This window comes from Schistocerca cancellata, chromosome 6 (assembly GCF_023864275.1).
Source record: "Schistocerca cancellata isolate TAMUIC-IGC-003103 chromosome 6, iqSchCanc2.1, whole genome shotgun sequence".
Lineage (NCBI taxonomy): Eukaryota > Metazoa > Arthropoda > Insecta > Orthoptera > Acrididae > Schistocerca > Schistocerca cancellata.
The window spans coordinates 407,920,733-407,942,680 of NC_064631.1; the positions used below are offsets into that span (position 1 = coordinate 407,920,733).

Consider the following 21,948-nt stretch of genomic DNA (forward strand, 5'->3'; position numbering starts at 1 on the left):
AAAATACTTTTAGCCAGACTGTTGTTTCTACACAAGAAATATTTTCAAAACTTAAAGATAATTGATTTTTTATCCTATGTATACAACTCGGACCTCAATTCCTAATCAATATTAACAAGAAACAAATTATTGGGTGTCTCGTATCAGATTTGAAACTCCCTTGGTTGTCCCTGGATGACTGTATTGCTTTCACAATGATTGGTTAATCCAAAAATTTATAGTCTCTTGCTGGTTAAGGGCAGTATGGAAAGTTTTTAATTCTGAAAGTTGTAGAGTGTTAATGTTGTAGTGAATTTATTAAAGGTGCTGTGCTGTGCTTACATTTTTATCCAGAATTACTTTCATTTTCATTATACAGTTCCCTTTCATGTCTCGTGTGAAGTTGAGTTACATAAGAAATGTGGTAAGGCTTCTACAGATATTTTGTTTTATCAGATCATAAAATGTTTGTTATTAATGTCTTTCCTTGTTAACTTCCGTTGGGCATTTTCTGATCAGTCCTTGTACATTTGCTTTGCTAGTGGTGGTGACCAGCAAGACATCCTGGTAATTTGGAACATCTTGGGAAGAGAAGAGGGGGAGATCCTGTCAGATCAAAGTGTGAAAGGAGTAATTTGTGGGTGGTCTAGAAAGAGCCAGAATGGATTTAAAGTAACTAAACATTTCGAGTGGGGGAGGGGGGTGGTGGCTGTGTGCTTCGTTTAAACTAAGTCACTCTGGAATCTTCACATATTCAGAATTTGAGTTTGTTCAGTTTTTAAACTTTGAATCTTAGATTGGCTGCTTTTGTCTCTAAATTTGCAGATATTTGTATCTGAATGCTATAATCTGACTATGTACAATGTGGATTTATTCTTCTTCTAGAAGAAGAAATTTCATGGAAATGTAAGACCTTTCAAAATATCTTACAGGTTTAGGCCTTAAATGTATTTGAGGAGTAAAATTTAATCATAATTTGACATAACTCAGTTTGCAGACAATCCAGAGATTCTCTCTCTCTCTCTGTGTGTGTGTGTGTGTGTGTGTGTGTGTGTGTGTGTGTGTGTGTGTGTGTGTTTTAAGTTGTTGACTTCAGAGTAAGTTAATTAAGGAAATAGAACCAAAGCATGAGAATTTAAGAGGGAGCTTTAGGCAACAGTTGTCTGTAACAAGGGAAGGGAATACAGATGTACGGGTGGCTTTGAAAGGTGCTGTAGTGAAGGCAGCAAATAATCAAATAGTAAAAAGGCAAGGCCTAATCGAAGTCCTTGAATAACCCTGGAAAATTCTGATTTAATAGATGAAATGAGAAAATATAAAATGAAGCAGGCAGAAGGGAATAAAGACTTTTAAGAAATGAAATCATCAGTAAGTGCAAAACGGCTAAGCAAGAGTGGTTGGAAGGCAAATGCAAGGCTTTAGAAACACCTATAGATAGGTAGGTACCACCTATAGTAAGATTAAGGGCTCTTTTTCAGAAAAGAACAGAAACTGTATAAATATAAAGACATTGGGTGGCAAGCCAGTTCTAAGCAAAGAAGGGAAGGGTAGAAGGAATATGTAAAAGGGCTCTGTAAGAGAGAAATTAACTTTGAATCTGTGTGCAGGAAGTGAAGTAGAAGATGAAGTTGGAGATGCGATACTGAGAAAAATTTGCCAAAGCACTGAAAAACCTGAACAAAGCCCGTGGAGCAGATACCATTTCCTCTGAATTATTGAGATCCATGGGAGGCACTCATGGGGAAAAAAATCCATATGATGTTGGCAAATACATGCAGACTTCAGGAATAATAACAATTCCTGTTCCCAAGTAAGCAGGTGCTGACAGGTGTGAATATTACCAAACTGTCAGTTTAATATGTCATGGTTGCCAAATTCTAACACAAATTATTTTAGAAGAATGAAAAAAGCTGTAGAAAGCAAACTTAGGGAAAATCAGTTTGAGATCAGAAAAAGGTAGGAACATCTAGGATATACTGGCCCTATGAATTAGTCTAGAAGATAGTTTTGCGTCTCTGCAACCTGTGTTTATAACATTTGTAGATTTAGGGAAAGCTGTTGACAATGGTGACTGGATTACCCTCTTTGATGTTCTGTTGGTAGCTGTGACGAACACAGGGGAGCAAAAGGCTATATACACCTTCTAAAGAGACTACTGTAGTTAAAGTCAAAGGGTATGAAAGGGAAGCATTGGTTGACATTAGACAAGGTCGTAGGAAATGAAGGAAACAAAAGAAAAATTTGGAGAAGGGAGAAATAAAAAGTGAGAGGTTTGCAAACAACATTGTAACTTATCAGAGACAGCAAAAGACTTGGCAGAGCAGCTGAATGGAATAGATAGTGTTTTGAAGAGAGATTTTGAGATCCTTTAAAAAAGTGAAACAAGGGTAATGCAGTGTAGCCGAATTAAATTGAATACTGCTGAGAGAACTAGATCAGGAAATGACACTGAAAATAGTGGAAGAGTTTTGCTGGTCATGACTGAAGTAAAGAAATACAGATTGGCTGTAGCAAGGAAACCTTTCCTGGAAAGGAGGAATTAGTTTACCTAAAATTTAAGTGAGAGAAGTTTTTTTTTTTTTGGGTGGGGGTATGTCTGAGTGTAGCCTTGTATGGAGACGAAACTTATGTAATAAGCAGTTGAGATATGAAGAAGGCAGAAACTTCTGAAGTGTAATGTTCCAGAAGAATGCTGAAGATAACTGAGTGAATTGTATATAACAGAGCAGGGTGTACTGAATCGAAAAGGGGGTGGGGGTAGGTTTATGGCACAATTTGGTTAAAAGAATGTATGTTATGTGATAGGACATACTCAGAGGCATCAAGGAATTGTAAACTTGGTATAGGAGAGAAATGGAGGGAAAGGAGGATAATAGTGGTAGAGGGGAAGCCAAGGAATGACTATTGCAAGCAGGTTCAAATGTATGTTATGGAGGTAGAGGCTTGCACAGGATAGCTTAGCATGTAGAAGACAACTTTTTGGACTTAAAGGTGATGACGACAGTCTTTAATCAATCTGTTGTAGGTGCTGCAGTCTGCATCTTTCATGTTCCCACAAGCTGAATAATGCCGTTACAGCATTAATGGCTGTGAGAAGTAGATTACAAAAAGTACGAAAATGCTTTTTTCTTTCCTTATCACACTATTACAACTAAATCTCATGTTTATTTTTTATGGAGTGTTTCTCAGAAAGCTTGTCTTTGTCTGCCATTGACAACTACTTTGAGACTTGCTTGCCAAATGGAAAGCTGTAGTGTGTTTAGATAGACATTTCTGTGGTTTTAGGCAGAAAACTTCCCTTTTTCTTCCTTTCGCAGTTATCTAACAGTTAATGTCAAAGAGAATTTTTGCTGGTAATGCTGTTGGAATCACAGCATCACCTCTTTATGTAACAAACCTGAAAGACAGTTTAATATTAGAATAAGTATGCAGTGGTCAAACACTGGAATATCCAGGATGGAATGTAACAGTGTTATGAGATGGAAAGTTGCTACTCACAAGGTGACAAGAGACACACAGGAAAGAAGAGAAAGAAGATGAACATTAAGTATAGTGATGCAAAAGAAATTAGTAACAAAGGAAGGTGACAAGAGAAACAACTTCCCTTCTCATAATATTGTAAGTATGCAATTGGATTGATTTTCTGCCTAACACAATTCAGTAAATTGGTATTAATAGAGACCTCATTAAAAAACTGTGGTGTACCTCAAGAAAATGCAGATACATACCTGCTAAGTCATATGTAAAAATGCTTAGGTGTACAGTGTTTTTGCTCTTGGAGTTAGTCAGCAAAGTAAGGAAACTTAAAACAGTGAAAAGGTGAACAGAGAACTCTAAACATAAATTAAACATAAATGAAGGTGTAATATGATTAATGTAAAATAACAGATGTAATATGATTAATGTAAAATAACGAAAATAACTGTCACCTATTTGAGTGCAGCAATTCAGCCAAACTTGACTATTACCTACAAGAATGCTTGAAAATAATAAGCTGATACAAATTTTAATGTCTAGGTGGAGTCTAAAGATAGTCACATTCTGTTCTGCATGTACAGCCTTATTTTTCATGCACATTACCAGTGTTGATGGAAGTACTGCATGAATATATTCCCTATAACTTGTACATTACTGTCTTGTTAATATTTTGATTGTCAAGTTTTTAGTTGGTCTTTATTGAAGCTAACCAGACCAAACAGTTTGTTTGGCCTTCATTGATGGATTCATATATGTGTAGGTGGGGATGGAATGCGAGGTGGTGGCGGTGGTGGTGGAGGTGGTGGTATCCCACCATATGCGCCTGTTCCTCCTGATCGCTACGATGATGGTTATCAGAATGGACCTGGTTCTGGTCCATATCCTGACCATTATCCAGAGCGCTACCAGCCTGTTGACAGGTAATAATAATCATATAATTCCAGATTATGTGTTTATATCTTTTCAGTACTGTACATTACTCTTATGTAACTGTTTTGACAGAAAAAATAAATCCTGAAAAAACTTAAGCGAACTGTAAAAAAATTGATAACATGAAATCTGTTAGCGTCTAATAAAGTAATTTTCTTTATATGTGTAACAAAATGTAACAATTACAGATACGCTCTGAAACCTGATTATGGAAGAGAGCCAATTCATCCAGCTCCTCCAAGACCAGGATTTGGGCCACCAGCATTGGCACAGACACCAGGTGGACCTGCTCCTGCGGTGCCACAGCAAGGCTCTGTGATGATGGTTTATGGGTTGAATCTTGAAAAAGTCAATGCAGAAAAGCTCTTCAATTTGTTTTGCCTTTATGGCAATGTTTTGAGGGTATGCACACATTTTTTTAGTCGTAAATTAAAAGTGTAAACTGGTATGGTAGTAGGTTTCTAGGTGTTACATAGGGTCTGTTCAAATCTACAGGTAGTCAAGCCCTTGAACATCATTGTAATTTAGGTAAAGATACCTGATCAGCATGTGACTGATACCATTCAGTATTTGCTTAAGCCCACATTGCCTCAGCCTTGAATGCTGTCTGATGGTGATCTGCTGTCTGAAAATGCTAACATAAGCAGCTTCAGGCAGTGTTGGCTTCGGTCACACAGCTTGAGGCTGTTGCCAATGGGCATCACTGTGGGGGTCCGGATAGGGGGTTTGTCGGGGACGGCCAGCTCGTCCCACGCATCCCCGATCGAGCTAAGACTGTGGCTGCCCGTGAGCCTGCCCACATTCAGGCTGATCCCTCACCTGTGGTAGAGTGGGAGGTCGTCTCGAGTTGTGGCAGGGGACGAAAGACATTCTGGAGGGCTGAACGGAAGGCCTCTCCAGTTTGTCTGACGAACCGGTTTCAGGCGTTGTCTCGGGCTGATACTGATCTTCGGCCGGACATGGCTGCTTGTCCTGTTCCAGAGGTTGCCCCTCAGTCTGCAAGATCCGGGTGGTCGCAGAGGGTAGGCTTACTGGTAATTGGGAGCTCCGTCAGGTGCGTAATGGGGTCCCTTAGGGATATGGCAGCAAGAGAGGGGAAGAAAACAAATGTGCACTCCGTGTGCATACCGGGGGGAGTCATTCCAGATCTGGAAAGGGTCCTTCCGGATGCCATGAAGGGTACAGGGTGCACCCATCTGCAGGTGGTCGCTCATGTCGGCACCAATGATGTGTGTCGCTATGGATCGGAGAAATCCTCTCTGGCTTCCGGCGGCTATCTGATTTGGTGAAGACTGCCAGTCTCGCTAGCAGAATGAAAGCAGAGCTCACCATCTGCAGCATCGTCGACAGGACTGACTGCGGACCTTTGGTACAGAGCCGAGTGGAGGGTCTGAATCAGAGACTGAGACGGTTCTGCGACCGTGTGGGCTGCAGATTCCTCGACTTGCGCCGTGGGGTGGTGGGGTTTCAGGTTCTGCTGGATAGGTCAGGAGTCCACTACACCCAGCAAGTGGCTACACGGGTAGCAGGGGTTGTGTGGTGTGGACTGGGCGGTTTTTTAGGTTAGATAGCCTCGGGCAAGTACAGAAAGGGCAACAGCCTCAAAGGGTGCGGAGCAAAGTCGGGAAATGTGGCGACCAAGCAGCAATCGGTATTGTAATTGTAAACTGTCGAAGCTGCATTGGTAAAGTACCGGAACTTCAAGCGCTGATAGAAAGCACCGACGCTGAAATCGTTATAGGTACAGAAAGCTGGCTGAAGCCAGAGATAAATTCTGCCGAAATTTTTACAAAGGTACAGGCGGTGTTTGGAAAGGATAGATTGCATGCAACCGGTGGTGGAGTGTTCGTCGCTGTTAGTAGTAGTTTATCCTGTAGTGAAGTAGAAGTCGATAGTTCCTGTGAATTATTATGGGTGGAGGTTACACTCAACAACCGAGCTAGGTTAATAATTGGCTCCTTTTACCGACCTCCCGACTCAGCAGCATCAGTGGCAGAACAACTGAGAGAAAATTTGGAATACATTTCACATAAATTTTCTCAGCATGTTATAGTCTTAGGTGGAGATTTCAATTTACCAGATATAGACTGGGACACTCAGATGTTTAGGACGGGTGGTAGGGACAGAGCATCGCGTGACATTATGCTGAGTGCACTATCCGAAAATTACCTCGTGCAATTAAACAGAGAACCGACTCGTGGAGATAACATCTTGGACCTACTGATAACAAACAGACCCGAACTTTCCGACTCTGTAAGTGCAGAACAGGGAATCAGGTATCATAAGGCCGTTGCAGCATCCCTGAATATGGAAGTTGATAGGAATATAAAAAAAGGGAGAAAGGTTTATCTGTTTAGCAAGAGTAATAGGAGGCAGATTTCAGACTACCTAACAGACCAAAACGAAAATTTCTGTTCCGACACTGACAATGTTGAGTGTTTATGGGAAAAGTTCAAGGAAATCGTAAAATGCGTTTTAGACAGGTACGTGCCGAGTAAAACTGTGAGGGATGGGAAAAACCCACCGTGGTACAACAACAAAGTTAGGAAATTACTACGAAAGCAGAAAGAGCTTCACTGCAAGTTTAAACGCAGCCAAAATCTCTGACAGTCAGAAGCTAAACAATGTCAAAGTTAGCGTAAGGAGGGCTATGCGTGAAGCGTTCAGTGAATTCGAAAGTAAAATTTTATGTACCGACTTGACAGAAAATCCTAGGAAGTTCTAGTCTTGCGTTAAATCAGTAAGTGGCTCGAAACAGCATATCCAGACCCTCCGGGATGATGATGGCATTGAAACAGAGGATGACACGCGTAAAGCTGAAATACTAAACACCTTTTTCCAAAGCTGTTTCACAGAGGAAGACCGCACGGCAGTTCCTTCTCTAAATCCTCGCACAAACGAAAAAATGGCTGACATCGAAACAAGTGTCCAAGGAATAGAAAAGCAACTGGAATCGCTCAACAGAGGAAAGTCCACTGGACCTGATGGGATACCAATTCGATTCTACGCAGAGTACGCGAAAGAACTTGCCCCCCCTTCTAACAGCCGTGTACCGCAAGTCTCTAGAGGAACGGAAGGTTCCAAATGACTGGAAAAGAGCACAGGTAGTCCCAGTCTTCAAGAAGGGTCGTCGAGCAGATGCGTAAAACTATAGACCTGTATCTCTGACATTGATCTGTTGTAGAATTTTGGAACATGTTCTTGTTTTTAGAGTATCATGTCTTTTTTTGAAGCCCAGAATCTACTCTGTAGGAATCAACATGGATTCCGCAAACAGCGATCGTGTGAGACCCAACTAGCTTTATTTGTTCATGAGATCCAGAAAATATTAGATACAGGCTTCCAGGTAGATGCTATTTTCCTTGACTTCCGGAAGGTGTTCGATACAGTTCCGCACTGTCACCTGATAAAGTAAGAGCCTACGGAATATCAGACCAGCTGTGTGGCTGGATTGAAGAATTTTTAGCAAACAGAACACAGCCTGTTGTCCTCAATGGAGAGACGTCTGCAGACATTAAAGTAACCTCTGGCATGCCACAGGGGAGTGTTATGGGACCATTGCTTTTCACAATATATATTAATGACCTAGTAGATAGTGTCGGAAGTTCCATGCGGCTTTTCGAGGATGATGCTGTTGTATACAGAGAAGTTGCAGCATTAGAAAATTGTATCAGAAATGCAGGAAGATCTGCAGCGGATATGCACTTGGTGCAGGGAGTGGCAACTGACCCTTAACATAGACAAATGTAATGTATTGCGAATACATAGAAAGGAGGATCCTTTATTGTATGTTTACATGATAGCGGAACAAACACTGGTAGCAGTTACTTCTGTAAAATATCTGGGAGTATGAGTGTGGAATGATTTGAAGTGGAATGATCGTATAAAATTAATTGTTGGTAAGGCGGTTACCAGGTTGAGATTCATTGGGAGAGTCCTTAGAAAACGTAGTCCATCAACAAAGAAGGTGGCTTACAAAACACTCGTTCGACGTATACTTGAGTATTGCTCATCAGTGTGGGATCTGTATCAGATCGGGTTGACGGAAGAGATAGAGAAGATCCAAAGAAGAGCGGCGCGTTTCATCACACAGTTATTTGGTAACTGTGATAGCGTTACGGAGATGTTTAGCAAACTCAAGTGGCAGACTCTGCAAGAGAGGCGCTCTGCATCGTGGTGTAACTTGCTCGCCAGGTTTAGAGAGGGTGCGTTTCTGGATGGGGTATAGAATATATTGCTTCCCCCTACTTATACCTCCCGAGGAGATCACGAATGTAAAATTAGAGAGATTAGAGCACGCACGGAGGCTTTCAGACAGTCGTTCTTCCCGCGAACCATACGCGACTGGAACAGAAAAGGGAGGTAATGACAGTGGCATGTAAATTGCCCTCCGCCACACACCATTGGGTGGCTTGCGGAGTATAAATGTAGATGTAGATATTATTTTTTTTTGTATTATTTTTTTTTTTTTTTTTTTTTTTTTTTTTTTTTTTTTGGGTGGGGGGGGGGTGTTGTGGGAAGGAGGTTTGTGTATGTAACCAAGCCAGGTAAACCAGTAGTTCATATGCTATGCATGAAGTGAAAGCAAGTGGCTAACTTCTCATATTAATATCAATATCTGTGTTTGATAATATTTAGTTGTGTAACAGCTGTGTTCCATAACACACTAAAACCTGTAGATATGTGCGTATTGGCTTTTGTACTCCTTAATAGGGCAAAGAGATGTTCTCTGCAATTCTGAGATCTTCCGTGAACATGTAGCTTGACACTACTGAGAAGCCCCATTAAAAATTGTCACCTCGTGCTGAATTTGCGTTTTAATTTGAATGGGTTTGTTTAATATAATTGGGCAATGTTGGCTAATAGAATACAGCTATTACAGTTTTTCAAATCGTATGTGACCTTTTTTGATGTCTCTTCTGGATATATTTACAGATCAAATTCTTGAAAACAAAAGAGGGATGTGCAATGATCCAAATGGGTGATGGTTTGGCAGTAGAACGATGCATTCACAATTTGAACAATGTTCCTCTTCTGGGCTCCAGACTGCAGTTAGGGTAAGAGATAGTGTGAAATTTATTTCATATCTGTTTTTTATGTTTCTCAAATTACTCAATGTGTTAACTACTGTTAGGTTCTCCAAGCAAGCATTTTTGAGTGATGTGCAAAATCCTCATCCACTACCAGACAAGACACCTTCTTTCAAAGATTTTATGGGGAACAAAAACAACAGGTTCATTAATCCAGCCATGGCCAGTAAGAACAGGATACAACCACCCTCAAAGGTAAAGGCATTTGTTATGAAATATTATCAGACAAATCTTGATTGAAAATTACTTGGGCTCTAAGTTCTTGAAAAACAAACTTTTTAATTTTAGTTAATCTCTTTCAGATATTGCATTTCTTCAATACACCTCCAAATTTGTCTGAAGATACACTGAACAAAGTATTTGAGGAAAATGGTGTTCCACCACCTAAGACAGTTAAACTTTTTCCTCTTAAAAGTAAGTACTATTTCTAAACACAATTTTTGTAAGATTATAATAATGCAATCAGGCCTAGAACTCGGATGACGACTGATAGTCATCGTAACAAAAAAGTGATCTGCAGATGCCTATTGACCCAACTTCAGCGGAACCTAAATGTGTGCAATGCTTTGTGAGAACATCTCTGGCTTCCATCTGCTTCTCAGTCCTTCCAAAGAACTGTGAAGACGATGGTAAATATATCTTATACGTATATTCAGTGACGGCAAAACACACACACACAACTGTTGTGATTGGCAAGCTTTCGGAGCCAGTGGCTGCTCCTCCAGGCAGAAGGGTTGAAGGGAAAGGAAGAAGGGTGAAGGAAAAGGACTGGAGAGATCTAGGAAAAGGGGTAGATTTTGGGAAAGTCATCCAGAACTGCACATCAGGGGAAACTTACCATACGGGATGAGAAGGAAAGATGGACTGTTGGAGACTGCATCGGCCTCACTATTGAATTATTTGTTGTTAATATATATTTACAGTATCATCCTCCTCCTATGTTCCTGGAATTGTTTTCTCACCATTTACGAAATTTTTTTATTGCTCCCGTCAGATTTCCTGTGTTAACAATGTTAATTTGCTCCTGATTTTGCGGTAATATATTCATAATTTTCTTAAGATATGTGGTTTTTGAAAAAATGTTTGTGGAGGAAAAGAAAGGGGCATAATTGATGTATACCAATGGTGACGTTGGGTTGACTGTCTAGTAGTGTTTACAAATGTTACATGGTCAGGTTTCTTGACACCAGAGCACTTTGCTCAGCACATCTTCTCAGTGTGGTGGCAGATGTGAGTATTTAGTTTCCTTTGAATAAAAGTATTATGACAAATTGCAACAATTTTCACAATGTCCACTTCAGCACTAGTTGACACATTTGCTCACTCTGTTTTGCTCAAATGTTTTCTACTTCAAACACCGCATCAGTTATGTAGATTCTCATGCTTGGCAAGATGTGTTTTGAGAATTTATTCCTGTTGAGTGCAAATATTTACGTAACTATTTTGTCATGTTTCACAAATAAACAATAAAAGTGTTTTGTGGGTGTGGTGCGCGCGTGACAGGAGGCAAAGTACTTTATAACCTCAAGAAGACTATTACAATGAGACGCAGAACACCACACAAAATACTTACGTAAATATTTTCATTTCAGGTCCAGAATAAGCCCTTTAAACACATCATACTAAGCATGAAAAAATATATATGTAGCTGGTGCAATATTCCATTATTTAAATAATGGACAGTTGTGGGGTTCCCAAAAAGTTTGATTATGATGTATCAAATTAATTCTAATGCTTCTAGTTCCCAGACAGTTATCAGTTCCTGTTAAATAAGCAACTTGTGTAAGGTAGTAAAAAAAAGTCCCCAGTGAGAATGTTTATACCTATTATGTACTTATACATACAGTACAAAAATGGGAAGGGAATCCTATACATAATTTTTACCGGTGAAAAAGTTGTTTCCCCACATTTTACACAATTTTTTAAGTCCTTTGAAAAGTGTAGGTATTTTTAAAGGGAATTTTAGGCTCAGAAAACTTCTACATTTTGTTAAGTGCATACATTATACAGGTTAATGCTCGTGAATTTAATAGAAAATATTTAATTCCTAGGCACAAAATTGTCAACCTACAAAGAATATCATTACAATTATTGATGACCTAGTTAATGCTATAGCTGTGAAAAATATAGGAAATATGGTTTACTTCTTTGTAAGTGCCTAACGAATATCATAGCCCTGGAAATTTACAGCAAATTTTAAAACTTTCCCATTTCTCTGCAGAAACAGGATCACCTAGTTTTCTATTTGATGACGGTTAGTAAGACTCGTCCTCTGTCCTGGGATATTGCAACTGGAATCTGTCAAAAATTTCTAATGAAATGAACTTAAAACCATACTCCAGGAGCCAGTTCCTCAGTGCAACCAAACATATTATTATTATTTGGTTGGAAATTCACTAAAAGCCAGTCCCCTGGTTTAAGATCATTGAAACTGCCACCCTGGTTTTCATCCTGTTCAATCAATCATCGGACAAATCTTTAGTGGAATACTGTCTATCTTCGTCACTACCACTGGAATTCTGGGATGCCAACTGTTTCCTTTTCGTGTTGGTTTTCATGACATCACTGTTTTTTCATTTGGTACAGGAAAAGAGATTTCTTTTGGCTGAGATATTTTGTCTTCAGTTCTGGCACTGACAACACTTTTCCTGGCTCAATTTCTATTTCTCTTTTCCTTTTTTGGCACCTGGTGATTTTTCGTATCTCATTCCCTGGGGAACTGTCACGACTGCGTCTCCCTCCAATAACGGCGTGGGCTGAGATTCTGTAGAGACTGCCTTACCAGATTGTGATGATGCTAGTTTTAGTACCTTTTGTGGTTAGAGTGGAAAAATTCTACAGACCCAGAATAAAGGCATTAAGTTGGCAAGTGTACTGGGATTGGTCTTGTCTATCAACTCACTAGGAAGAACAAGAAGCAAATGTGTGAAATTCAGAGGGAGGCAGTTGAATTGAATTTTGTGATCCTCACACATTTCTAGCATCTCTCCTGAAATATAGGAAGACAGATTGTCACCCAGCACAATTTTCGCTCCTTGGTTTCTGTCCCAGGGTATTACAGTAGCATGCAACCAATCTTTCAATGAAACTCATCAAACCGTCTATTGTGTGACCTGTTACCTATTTCCAAGAGGCCTTCCTTACGTCAAAATATCCCAAATACGTTCAGATTTATAAAAGCCATAAGCAGGCAGGACTTTGCCATTGGCCGTAGAAGCAAACAACACACTGGTTGCTGATTTCTAGAGAGTCTGTTAATCTCTCTGGATACTTGGTTCTTCATTTGAAAATACAGTTTTCTCATTAGGTTCATCACCGAAATTGGCTTCATTGTAATTCAGTCTATTAGAAAGGATGATGCACTCTTTTTTTCTGGGCCTTCAAAATAGTTGACATAGTTAACAACTATGCAACTGCAATGCAAATAATAAAAATTAAATTTTGAATAATTTCAAACTGAGGAAATAAAAATTCCTTCATTAAACAGAAAACATAGAATCAGTAGTCACTAAATATTCAAAATGTACATTATTTTGCCTTTGCCCTCTTAGCATGAACATTTCTTGTGATTGTTGTTGAAGCAGGGCATTTGGGTGAATGGAAACATTACACCCACTCTTATCTACAATTTGGTATTCCATTTGTTTTTGTCAAGCTAATTTTTTGCTAATACGCAAATGCTGAATTTTGAAAATGAATATTCCCACACTGAAATTGTAGCAGATTTTTTTCTTCCTGCATGTCTCCCCATTGTATGGTCTCTCAAGGTAGTTAATGGAATTCTATATTCCTGCGCAGCATTTCTTTCTCACACTGCATTTTCCTGTATATATTCAATTGCTTTGGCAAAATATGGATAGTTAGACATTATCACCTACTGCATTACAGAGATGAGACAATGAAAGTACGGAAATCACAGCAAGAAAGCTATGGTTTTCGCGGCATAATCAGTGCAGCTGTTCTGCCTTATCAGATCACTGGTTGACTCTGTACTGGAATACTATTTGAATTTATCACAAGTTTCAGTGACATTGAAAAAATAGTTTTGGTCTAGTATTTTGTTGATCTGAAAATCCCGATTATAAAAAAAGATTGTTTTGTTTTTCAGTACAGTGTAAAAGGGCTAAATTAATTATACATAGTACTTGTCACTTAGGTCAGTTCGAGATGGTTCTAAGGTACTGATTGTGCACCTAAGCATTGCTCCTGTAATTTTTTGATACATTGTTAGTTTCATTTGCATGATTAATGTCCATTTTTCTTGTTTTTTGAATCTATTGATATACCCTGGTTTTTATTTTCTAACTTTTTTAGGTTTGATATGCAAAGCTGAAACACAATAAATTTTAATGAAGTGACAAAGACATAAACTTCCATAATCTAATCACGTTAAAAGAATAGTATGTTTTTGACAGCATGTGCTCCAAAGAATTTTGTTTCTAATTTGAGACTACTGTGACCAGCATTTAATTTATTATGCTACCGCAGATCTTGTTACGACATTACACTAACTTCTCTTCATTTCAGCTGATAGAAGCTCTTCTGGTTTAATTGAATTTGAAGATATTGGACAGGCTGTTGAAGCTCTCATGATGTGCAACCATGTGCCAATTCAAAATCCAGGTGAGAGATACTTTTGCATTAACTATTGAGATATTTGTAGTAACAATAATACTTAAAATTGTGATTTTCATAAAATATAGTGATGGACAAAATATGAAAACGCCACAGAAATTCATGCTAGGGTGTATACCGTATTTACTCGAATCTAAGCCGCACTTTTTTTCCTGTTTTTGTAATCCAAAAAACCGCCTGCGGCTTAGAATCGAGTGCAAAGTAAGCGGAAGTTCTGAAATATGTTGGTAGGTGCCGCCACAACTAACTTCTGCCGTAGAATATATGTAGCGCTACACAGGCATGCTTTACAGGCACAAAGATAAATACTGGCGCCAAAACCTCTGCGTCAGTAAATAAATTTAAAAAAAAAAAGGTGTGGCTTAGATTCGAGTAAATACGGTAATGTAATATAGAGAAATTATTAATATTAATGTGAAAGATACCATTTTTACATGTGGCGAGGTGAAACATAGTTAAGCAGGCAGCATTAGTTACCTGATGATTTCTCAACCATTATTGCAAGATGTTTTTTATGATTTTTGTAAGAAAAGTAAATCAATTCATATCCACAAGTCTGGTTTTTATGCAAAATAATAGTTTGTATTCTGACTTTTCTTTCATCCAGTACAGACAGAAAACAATATATAATATTTGAGAAAACGTTGAGTAGAGAGAGAATTTCTGTAGTTAAAGATAAACATTGTTACCTTAAAATCTATAGCCTTTCATAGAGTTTAACACTCAGACCAACATCCATCCTAACATTCAGAAATATCACTGCAGGGACAGTGAAATAGTACTGTTTCACGACTGAGATTTTTGTCAGTTAGCGAGATCTGTAGGCAACAAAACAAGACTTCTATGAGCATACGTGTAGGTTGTTACTTCTGTTTCCATAGATCAGCGATGAACACAACAGAAAATGAAGGAACTGATGGTAATAATACAAGCACTTCATTTATCAATATTGTTTTTTACAATAAAAACAGATTTTTCAAATACTTTCTAGCCCTTTTTGCACTGTTTTTGTGTTGGATCCCAGCACTAGAAACATTAGAACGTAGTACAATCTGCTAAGTGGCTCTACTTTTTTCCTGGCCAAATACAAAGTGAAAGAAACTGGATGAGATAATAATCACAGTTGTGATTTATTATAGTGGCAGAGCCAGGAGCACTAGTAGATGCAACAATCTGAGTGTGTACAAAAAAATTCTTGAAAGCAACTTCTAACTGCCAGACATAATCTGTGCACCTCTGTTCCCCCTACCCACTTCTCACAGCACTGAAAAACACTTCCAGCTTGTCTTCTCATCTTAACTGATTTTGTCAGTAGATATAAAAGTCGTTACTGGTGCAGATATGCATGTGATAGCATCATACAAAGCTAAAGATATATAGGCTATTGTACCTATAAAACCAGTTTTTGTGTGGTAAACCATTGTTTCCCCAGAAGATTCTTTAATGTACGTGGGCAACATTTTGCTTGCCTTACTTATTGGCATCACTATATGTAGCCAAAGTCATAAAATATAAATGCTTTATTTCTGTAGAAGCTAGACATTATAGAACAAAACTTATTTTGTTTCTTATAAAAGCATAACATAAAAATTTCACATGGACTGTTGAATCATCAGAAAACTAATGCTGTCTGCCAAACTTATATTTTGTCTTCTCACAAGTGAACTAAAGACTCATGGTGCAACAATATGGTGCAATATATATTTCAGAATATATATATATAAATGACATACTAGATAGTGTCGGAAGTTCCATGCAGCTTTTCGCGGGTGATGCTGTAGTATACAGAGAAGTTGGAGCATTAGAAAATTTGCAGAAAGATCTGCAGTGGATAGGCACTTGGTGCAGGGAGTGGCAGCTGACCCTTAAGTAGACAAATGCAATGTATTGCGAATACATAGAAAGAAGGGTCCTTCATTGTATGATTATATGATAGCGGAACAAATACTGGTAGCAGTTACTTCTGTAAAATATCTGGGAGTGTGCGTGCGGAATGATTTGAAGTGGAATGATTGTATAAAAGTAATTGTTGCTAAGGTGGGTGCCAGGTTGAGAGTCATTGGGAGAGTCCTTAGAAAATGTAGTCCATCAACAAAGGAGGTGGCCTCCAAAACACTCATTCGACCTACACTTGTGTTGCTCATTAGTGTGGGATCCGTACCACGTCGGGTTGACAGAGGAGATAGAGAAGATCCAAAGAAGAGTGGCGCGTTTTGTCACAAGGTTATTTGGTAAGCGTGATAGTGTTACGAAGATGTTTAGCAAACTCGAGTGGCAGACTCTGCAAGAGAGGCGCTCTGCATTGCAGTGCAGCTTGCTCTCCAACTTTCGAGAGGGTGCGTTTCTGGATGAGGTATCGAATATATTGCTTACCCCTACTTATACCTCTCGAGGAGATCACGAATGTGAAATTAGAGAGATTAAAGTGCGCACGGAGGCTTTCCGGGAGTCGTTCCTTCCGCGAACCATACGCGACTGGAACAGAAAAGGGAGGTAATGACAGTGGCACGTAAAGTGCCCTCCACCACACACCGTTCGGTGGCTTGCGGAGTATAAATGTAGATGTAGAAGATATTCACTGAGGAATTGTAATTATGTTGCTTGTAAACAGAACTATCAGTATATTCCACCTTGCTATATATTGGCTGGTCCATTGAGCGTGACCGGGCCAAATATCTCATGAAATAAGCGTCAAACGAAAAACCTACAAAGATCCTAAACTTGTTAAGTTTGAAGGGAGAAACCAGATGGTGTTACGGTTTGCCCGCTAGGTGGCACTGCCATAACGTAACCATCCGGTTAACGGTCTGGACACTTGGATGATGTAGTCCAGGATCCCGAGCAACATACGTAGCACACACCTGTTGGGCATTTTGATCACAATAGCCATACACCAACACGATATCAACCTTTCCTGCATTTGGTAAACAGTCCATTTTAACACGGGTAATGTATCACGTAGCAAATACCGTCTGCACTGGCGGAATGTTACGTGATACCAATTACTTACACGTTTGTGACTATTACAGCACCATCAATCACACAGTGAAAAAAGTGGTCCAACTAAATATTCATATTTCTTTACGCACTACATGAATATGTAATAAAAAACGGGGGTTCCTATTTTTAAAAAAAGCAGTCTTTCCGACCATAGCGCCACCTGGTTCTCCCTTCAAGCTGGACGAGTTTCGTTCTTTGTAGTTTTTTCGTTTGATGCTTACTTTGTGAGATATTTGGCCCAGTCACTATCAATGGACCACCCTGTATAAAACTCATAACTATTGCATTAATATTAGATACATCAGAGAACTTACTTAAACTGTAGTAGGTGTTGCATAATAGCAATAAGAGTTGTTTTATTGTTAAAATCAATGCTTTGATTTCAGCTATAAATTACAGAAAGTGTAATGACAGCTTCACTTTCCATAGCAAATGATGACAAACTCGGCTTCCTGCCCCGAATCATATGACTTAGATGTTGGTTTCAATATATCATCATTGCAGTCTGTTATCTATGGTCTGTGCTTCAAATCACTACATTGTGTACCAGTTAACTATGTATGCTGTTCCTTTTCAGCTTATCTACTCCTTAATATCGGTCACAGAAAGCAATTAAAGTAGCTGTGTAGGTGTCATGCATTCCACTACTTACCTGAATCTCTATCCACTGGCAGTATTTTACCGTGGGTTTAGGTAGTCTTGCAGTTCTGTCTTTTATATCATCAATATCCAAGTAGCACACCCCAGCTGAAAGGTTGATCATTGCATCCCTTTCACGGACAAACTCCATTCCAAATATACTGTAAGTTACATATATGTATCTAAAAACAAAGATGTGAATATAATAGAGGGAAACATTCCACGTGGGAAAAATATATTTAAAAAGAAAGATGATGAGACTTACCCAACAAAAGCGCTGGCAGGTCGATACACACAAATAAACACAAACATACACACAAAACTCTAGCTTTCGCAACCAACGGTTGCCTCGTCAGGAAAGAGGGAAGGAGAAGGAAAGACAAAAGGATTGGGTTTTAAGGGAGAGGGTAAGGAGTCATTCCAATCCCGGGAGCGGAAAGACTTACCTTAGGGGGAAAAAAGGACAGGTTTACACTCGCACACACACACATATCCATCCACACATACACAGACACAAGCAGACATTTTGTGTCTGTGTATGTGTGGATGGATATGTGTGTGTGTGCGAGTGTAAACCTGTCCTTTTTTCCCCCTAAGGTAAGTCTTTCCGCTCCCGGGATTGGAATGACTCCTTACCCTCTCCCTTAAAACCCAATCCTTTTGTCTTTCCTTCTCCTTCCCTCTTTCCTGACGAGGCAACCGTTGGTTGCGAAAGCTAGAGTTTTGTGTGTATGTTTGTGTTTATTTGTGTGTCTATCGACCTGCCAGCGCTTTTGTTGGGTAAGTCTCATCATCTTTCTTTTTAAATATAAAAACAAAGATGATGTGACTTACCAAAAGAAAGCGCTGGCAGGTCGATAGACACACATACACACAAAATTCTAGCTTTCACAACAAACGGCTGCTTCGTCAGGAAAGAGGGAAGGAGAGGGAAAGACAAAAAGACGTGGGTTTTAAGGGAGAGGGGTAAGGAGTCATTCCAATCCCGGGAGCGGAAAGCCTTATCTTAGGGGTAAAAAGGACGGGTATACACTCGAGCGCGCACACACACACATTCATCCACACATATAGACAGACACAAGCAGACATTTGCAAAGGCAAAGAGTTTGGGCAGAGATGTCAGTCGAGGCGGAAGTGCAGAGGCAGAGATGTTGTTGAATGACAGGTGAGGTATGAGTGGCGGCAACTTGAAATTAGTGGAGATTGAGGCCTGGTGGTTAACGGGAAGAGAGGATATATTGAAGGGCAATTTCCCATCTCCGGAGTTCGGATAGGTTGGTGTTAGTGGGAAGTATCCAGATAAACCGGACGGCGTAACACTGTGCCAAGATGTGCTGGCCGTGCACCAAGGCATGTTTAGCCACAGGGTGATCCTCATTACCAACAAACACTGTCTGCCTGTGTCCATTCATGCGAATGGACAGTTTGTTGCTGGTCATTCCCACATAGAATGCTTCACAGTGTAGGCAGGTCAGTTGGTAGATCACGTGGGTGCTTTCACACGTGGCTCTGCCTTTGATCGTGTACACCTTCCGGGTTACAGGACTGGAGTAGGTGGTGGTGGGAGGGTGCATGGGACAGGTTTTACACTGGGGGCGGTTACAATGGTAGGAGCCAGAGGGTAGGGAAGGTGGTTTGGGGATTCCATAGGGATGAGGTTACGAACGTTAGGTGGACAGCGGAAAGACACTCTTGGTGGAGTGGGGAGGATTTCATGAAGGATGGATCTCATTTCAGGGCAGGATTTGAGGAAGTCGTATCCCTGCTGGAGAGCCACATTCAGAGTCTGATCCAGTCCCGGAAAGTTTCCTGTCACAAGTGGTTCACTTTTGGGGTTTTCTGTGGGAGGTTCTGGGTTTGAGGAGATGAGGAAGTGGCTCTGGTTATTTGCTTCTGTACCAGGTCGGGACGGTAGTTGCGCGATGCGAAAGCTGTTATCAGGTTGTTGGTGTAATGGTTCAGGGATTCCGGACTGGAGCAGATTCGTTTGCCACGAAGACCTAGGCTGTAGGGAAGGGACCGTTTGATGTGGAATGGGTGGCAGCTGTCACAATGGAGGTACTGTTGCTTGGTGGTGGTGGTGGGTTTGATGTGGATGGACGTGTGAAGCTGGCCATTGGACAGATGGAGGTCACCGTCAAGGAAAGTGGCATGGGATTTGGAGTAGGACCAGGTGAATCTGATGGAACCAAAGGAGTTGAGGTTGGAGAGGAAATTCTGGAGCTCTTCTTCACTGAGAGTCCAGATCGTGAAGATGTCATCAATAAATCTGTACCAAACTTTGGGTTGGCAGGCCTGGGTAACCAAGAAGGCTTCCTCTAAGCGACCCATGAATAGGTTGGCGTACGAGGGGGCCATCATGGTACCCATGGCTGTTCCCTTTAATTGTTGGTATGTCTGGCCAAGAAGAAGTTGTGGGTCAGGATGAAGCTTGCTAAGGTAATGAGGAAAGAGGTTTTAGGTAGGGTGGCAGGTGATCGGCGTGAAAGGAAGTGCTCCATCGCAGCGAGGCCCTGGACGTGCGGAATATTTGTGTGTAAGGAAGTGGCATCAATGGTTACAAGGATGGTTTCTGGGGGTAACAGACTGGGTAAGGATTCCAGGCGTTCGAGAAAGTGGTTGGTGTCTTTGATGAAGGATGGGAGACTGCATGTAATGGGTTGAAGGTGTTGATCTACGTAGGTAGAGATACGTTCTGTGGCGGCTTGGTAAACAGCTACAATGGGACGGCCGGGATGATTGGGTTTGAGAATTTTAGGAAGAAGGTAGAATTGTTTGACGAAGAAATAATGACGTCATCTTTGTTTTTAGATATATTTTTCCCATGTGGAATGTTTCCCTCTATTATATTCATATCATTAATTTGAACCCAACAATTAAGTTTGTTATTGTCACTGTTGGATTTCGAAATCTTTTGTCGTCTTATTTTTCTCTTTCTGTTTTTGCCAGTAGTTTCACTTTGTATTCACCTTCTCCTTTTTACCGTTACCTACTGTACAATTTTATCCCGCCTATATATACTCAATAATACGTAACCCACTTCCAAACCATAACAAAAAAAAAATTTTCCACTTTCAACACTACAGCTGCTATAAAATCCACCGTTTCTAGTTCAGAAACAGTTCCTTTCACCTATTAAATAACCATTTCGGCTAGTTCTAATAACTTTCGCTATATTTCCATTTCCGTTTTTTCCCACATCACTGATAATTTTTAGCCACTTCCCACAGGTTTTAACGTCATTATTTCTTCGTCAGACAATTGTTACCCTCATTTTCATTATCTGCCACCACAAAACCACTCCTTTTAATACATTTACACGCAGTTTTTTCGAAATTTTCCTGAATTTCTCCACCCTTTAACGTGTTTTGGCGGCAACACAACCACCTAACCTTTGTACACATCATTGTCTACCGACTCAAGTTCACCACAGGATCAACATAGCCCAGCTTTAACCAACACTTTTTTGCCTTTTTACACACCATATCTCCAGTTACTTTCTAGTTCACCTTTATCTCTCCCCATATATTTTTATTTTCATTTTCATTTCAGCCTAATGTTACTTTCCACCTTCTAATACCATGTCACCCTCACAACACCCCCACAACGACCCCATTAAGTTCCCATCTCTGGCTGCAACCCTTCTTTCCATCAGTCCCTATACCAGTTCCAAACTGAACAATCCATTGCCCTCACCCACATGAACACACCCATCAACTCCTATCCTTAATAAAAGTCCTCAATCTTTCCTCTCCCACATCCACACTGGCTGTTCAGAGCATCCCCCTACAGGCCAACTGCAAATTAGAACAGCATGCCACCCTCCACCTCAAAAAACTATCCAATCTCCTAGTTTCCCACCTCCGGAAAGGCAACTCACTCACCCTTCACAACCTTTCCAGCAAACTTCAACCTCCTCTCATTGCGCACAGACCCAGTCTCTCCCATCTTCCAGCTCCACTCCCCCCAAAACCTCAAAATTCCAATCAACACAATCTGGAACCACAACACCCTAATTCAGTAGTTAACATTTCCTCCAAACCTCTCTCCCAATCTGAAACATCAGTCCCATCCAAAGCCCTCACCTTCAGCCCCACTCCCAGATTCAACCAAACAGCCCTCGTCAAAGATTTACTGTCCTACACTCATACACTCTGCTGGAAATATCACTTTGCCACAAAGAAAAATGATCCTAATC

At 40.2% G+C, this 21,948-nt stretch overlaps 1 protein-coding gene across 2 annotated transcripts in view; it reads left to right on the forward strand.

The window, feature by feature from the left end:
- Positions 1-21,948, forward strand: part of LOC126191511 (heterogeneous nuclear ribonucleoprotein L) — a 169,290-nt gene that overhangs the window by 137,665 nt on the left and 9,677 nt on the right. For both annotated transcript variants that reach the window (XM_049932405.1, XM_049932406.1), the window contains 6 exons: positions 4,217-4,376; positions 4,575-4,788; positions 9,322-9,443; positions 9,521-9,671; positions 9,779-9,890; positions 14,004-14,099. In XM_049932405.1, the coding sequence (XP_049788362.1) occupies positions 4,217-4,376; positions 4,575-4,788; positions 9,322-9,443; positions 9,521-9,671; positions 9,779-9,890; positions 14,004-14,099 (855 nt within the window). The remainder of the gene's footprint in view (positions 1-4,216; positions 4,377-4,574; positions 4,789-9,321; positions 9,444-9,520; positions 9,672-9,778; positions 9,891-14,003; positions 14,100-21,948) is intronic.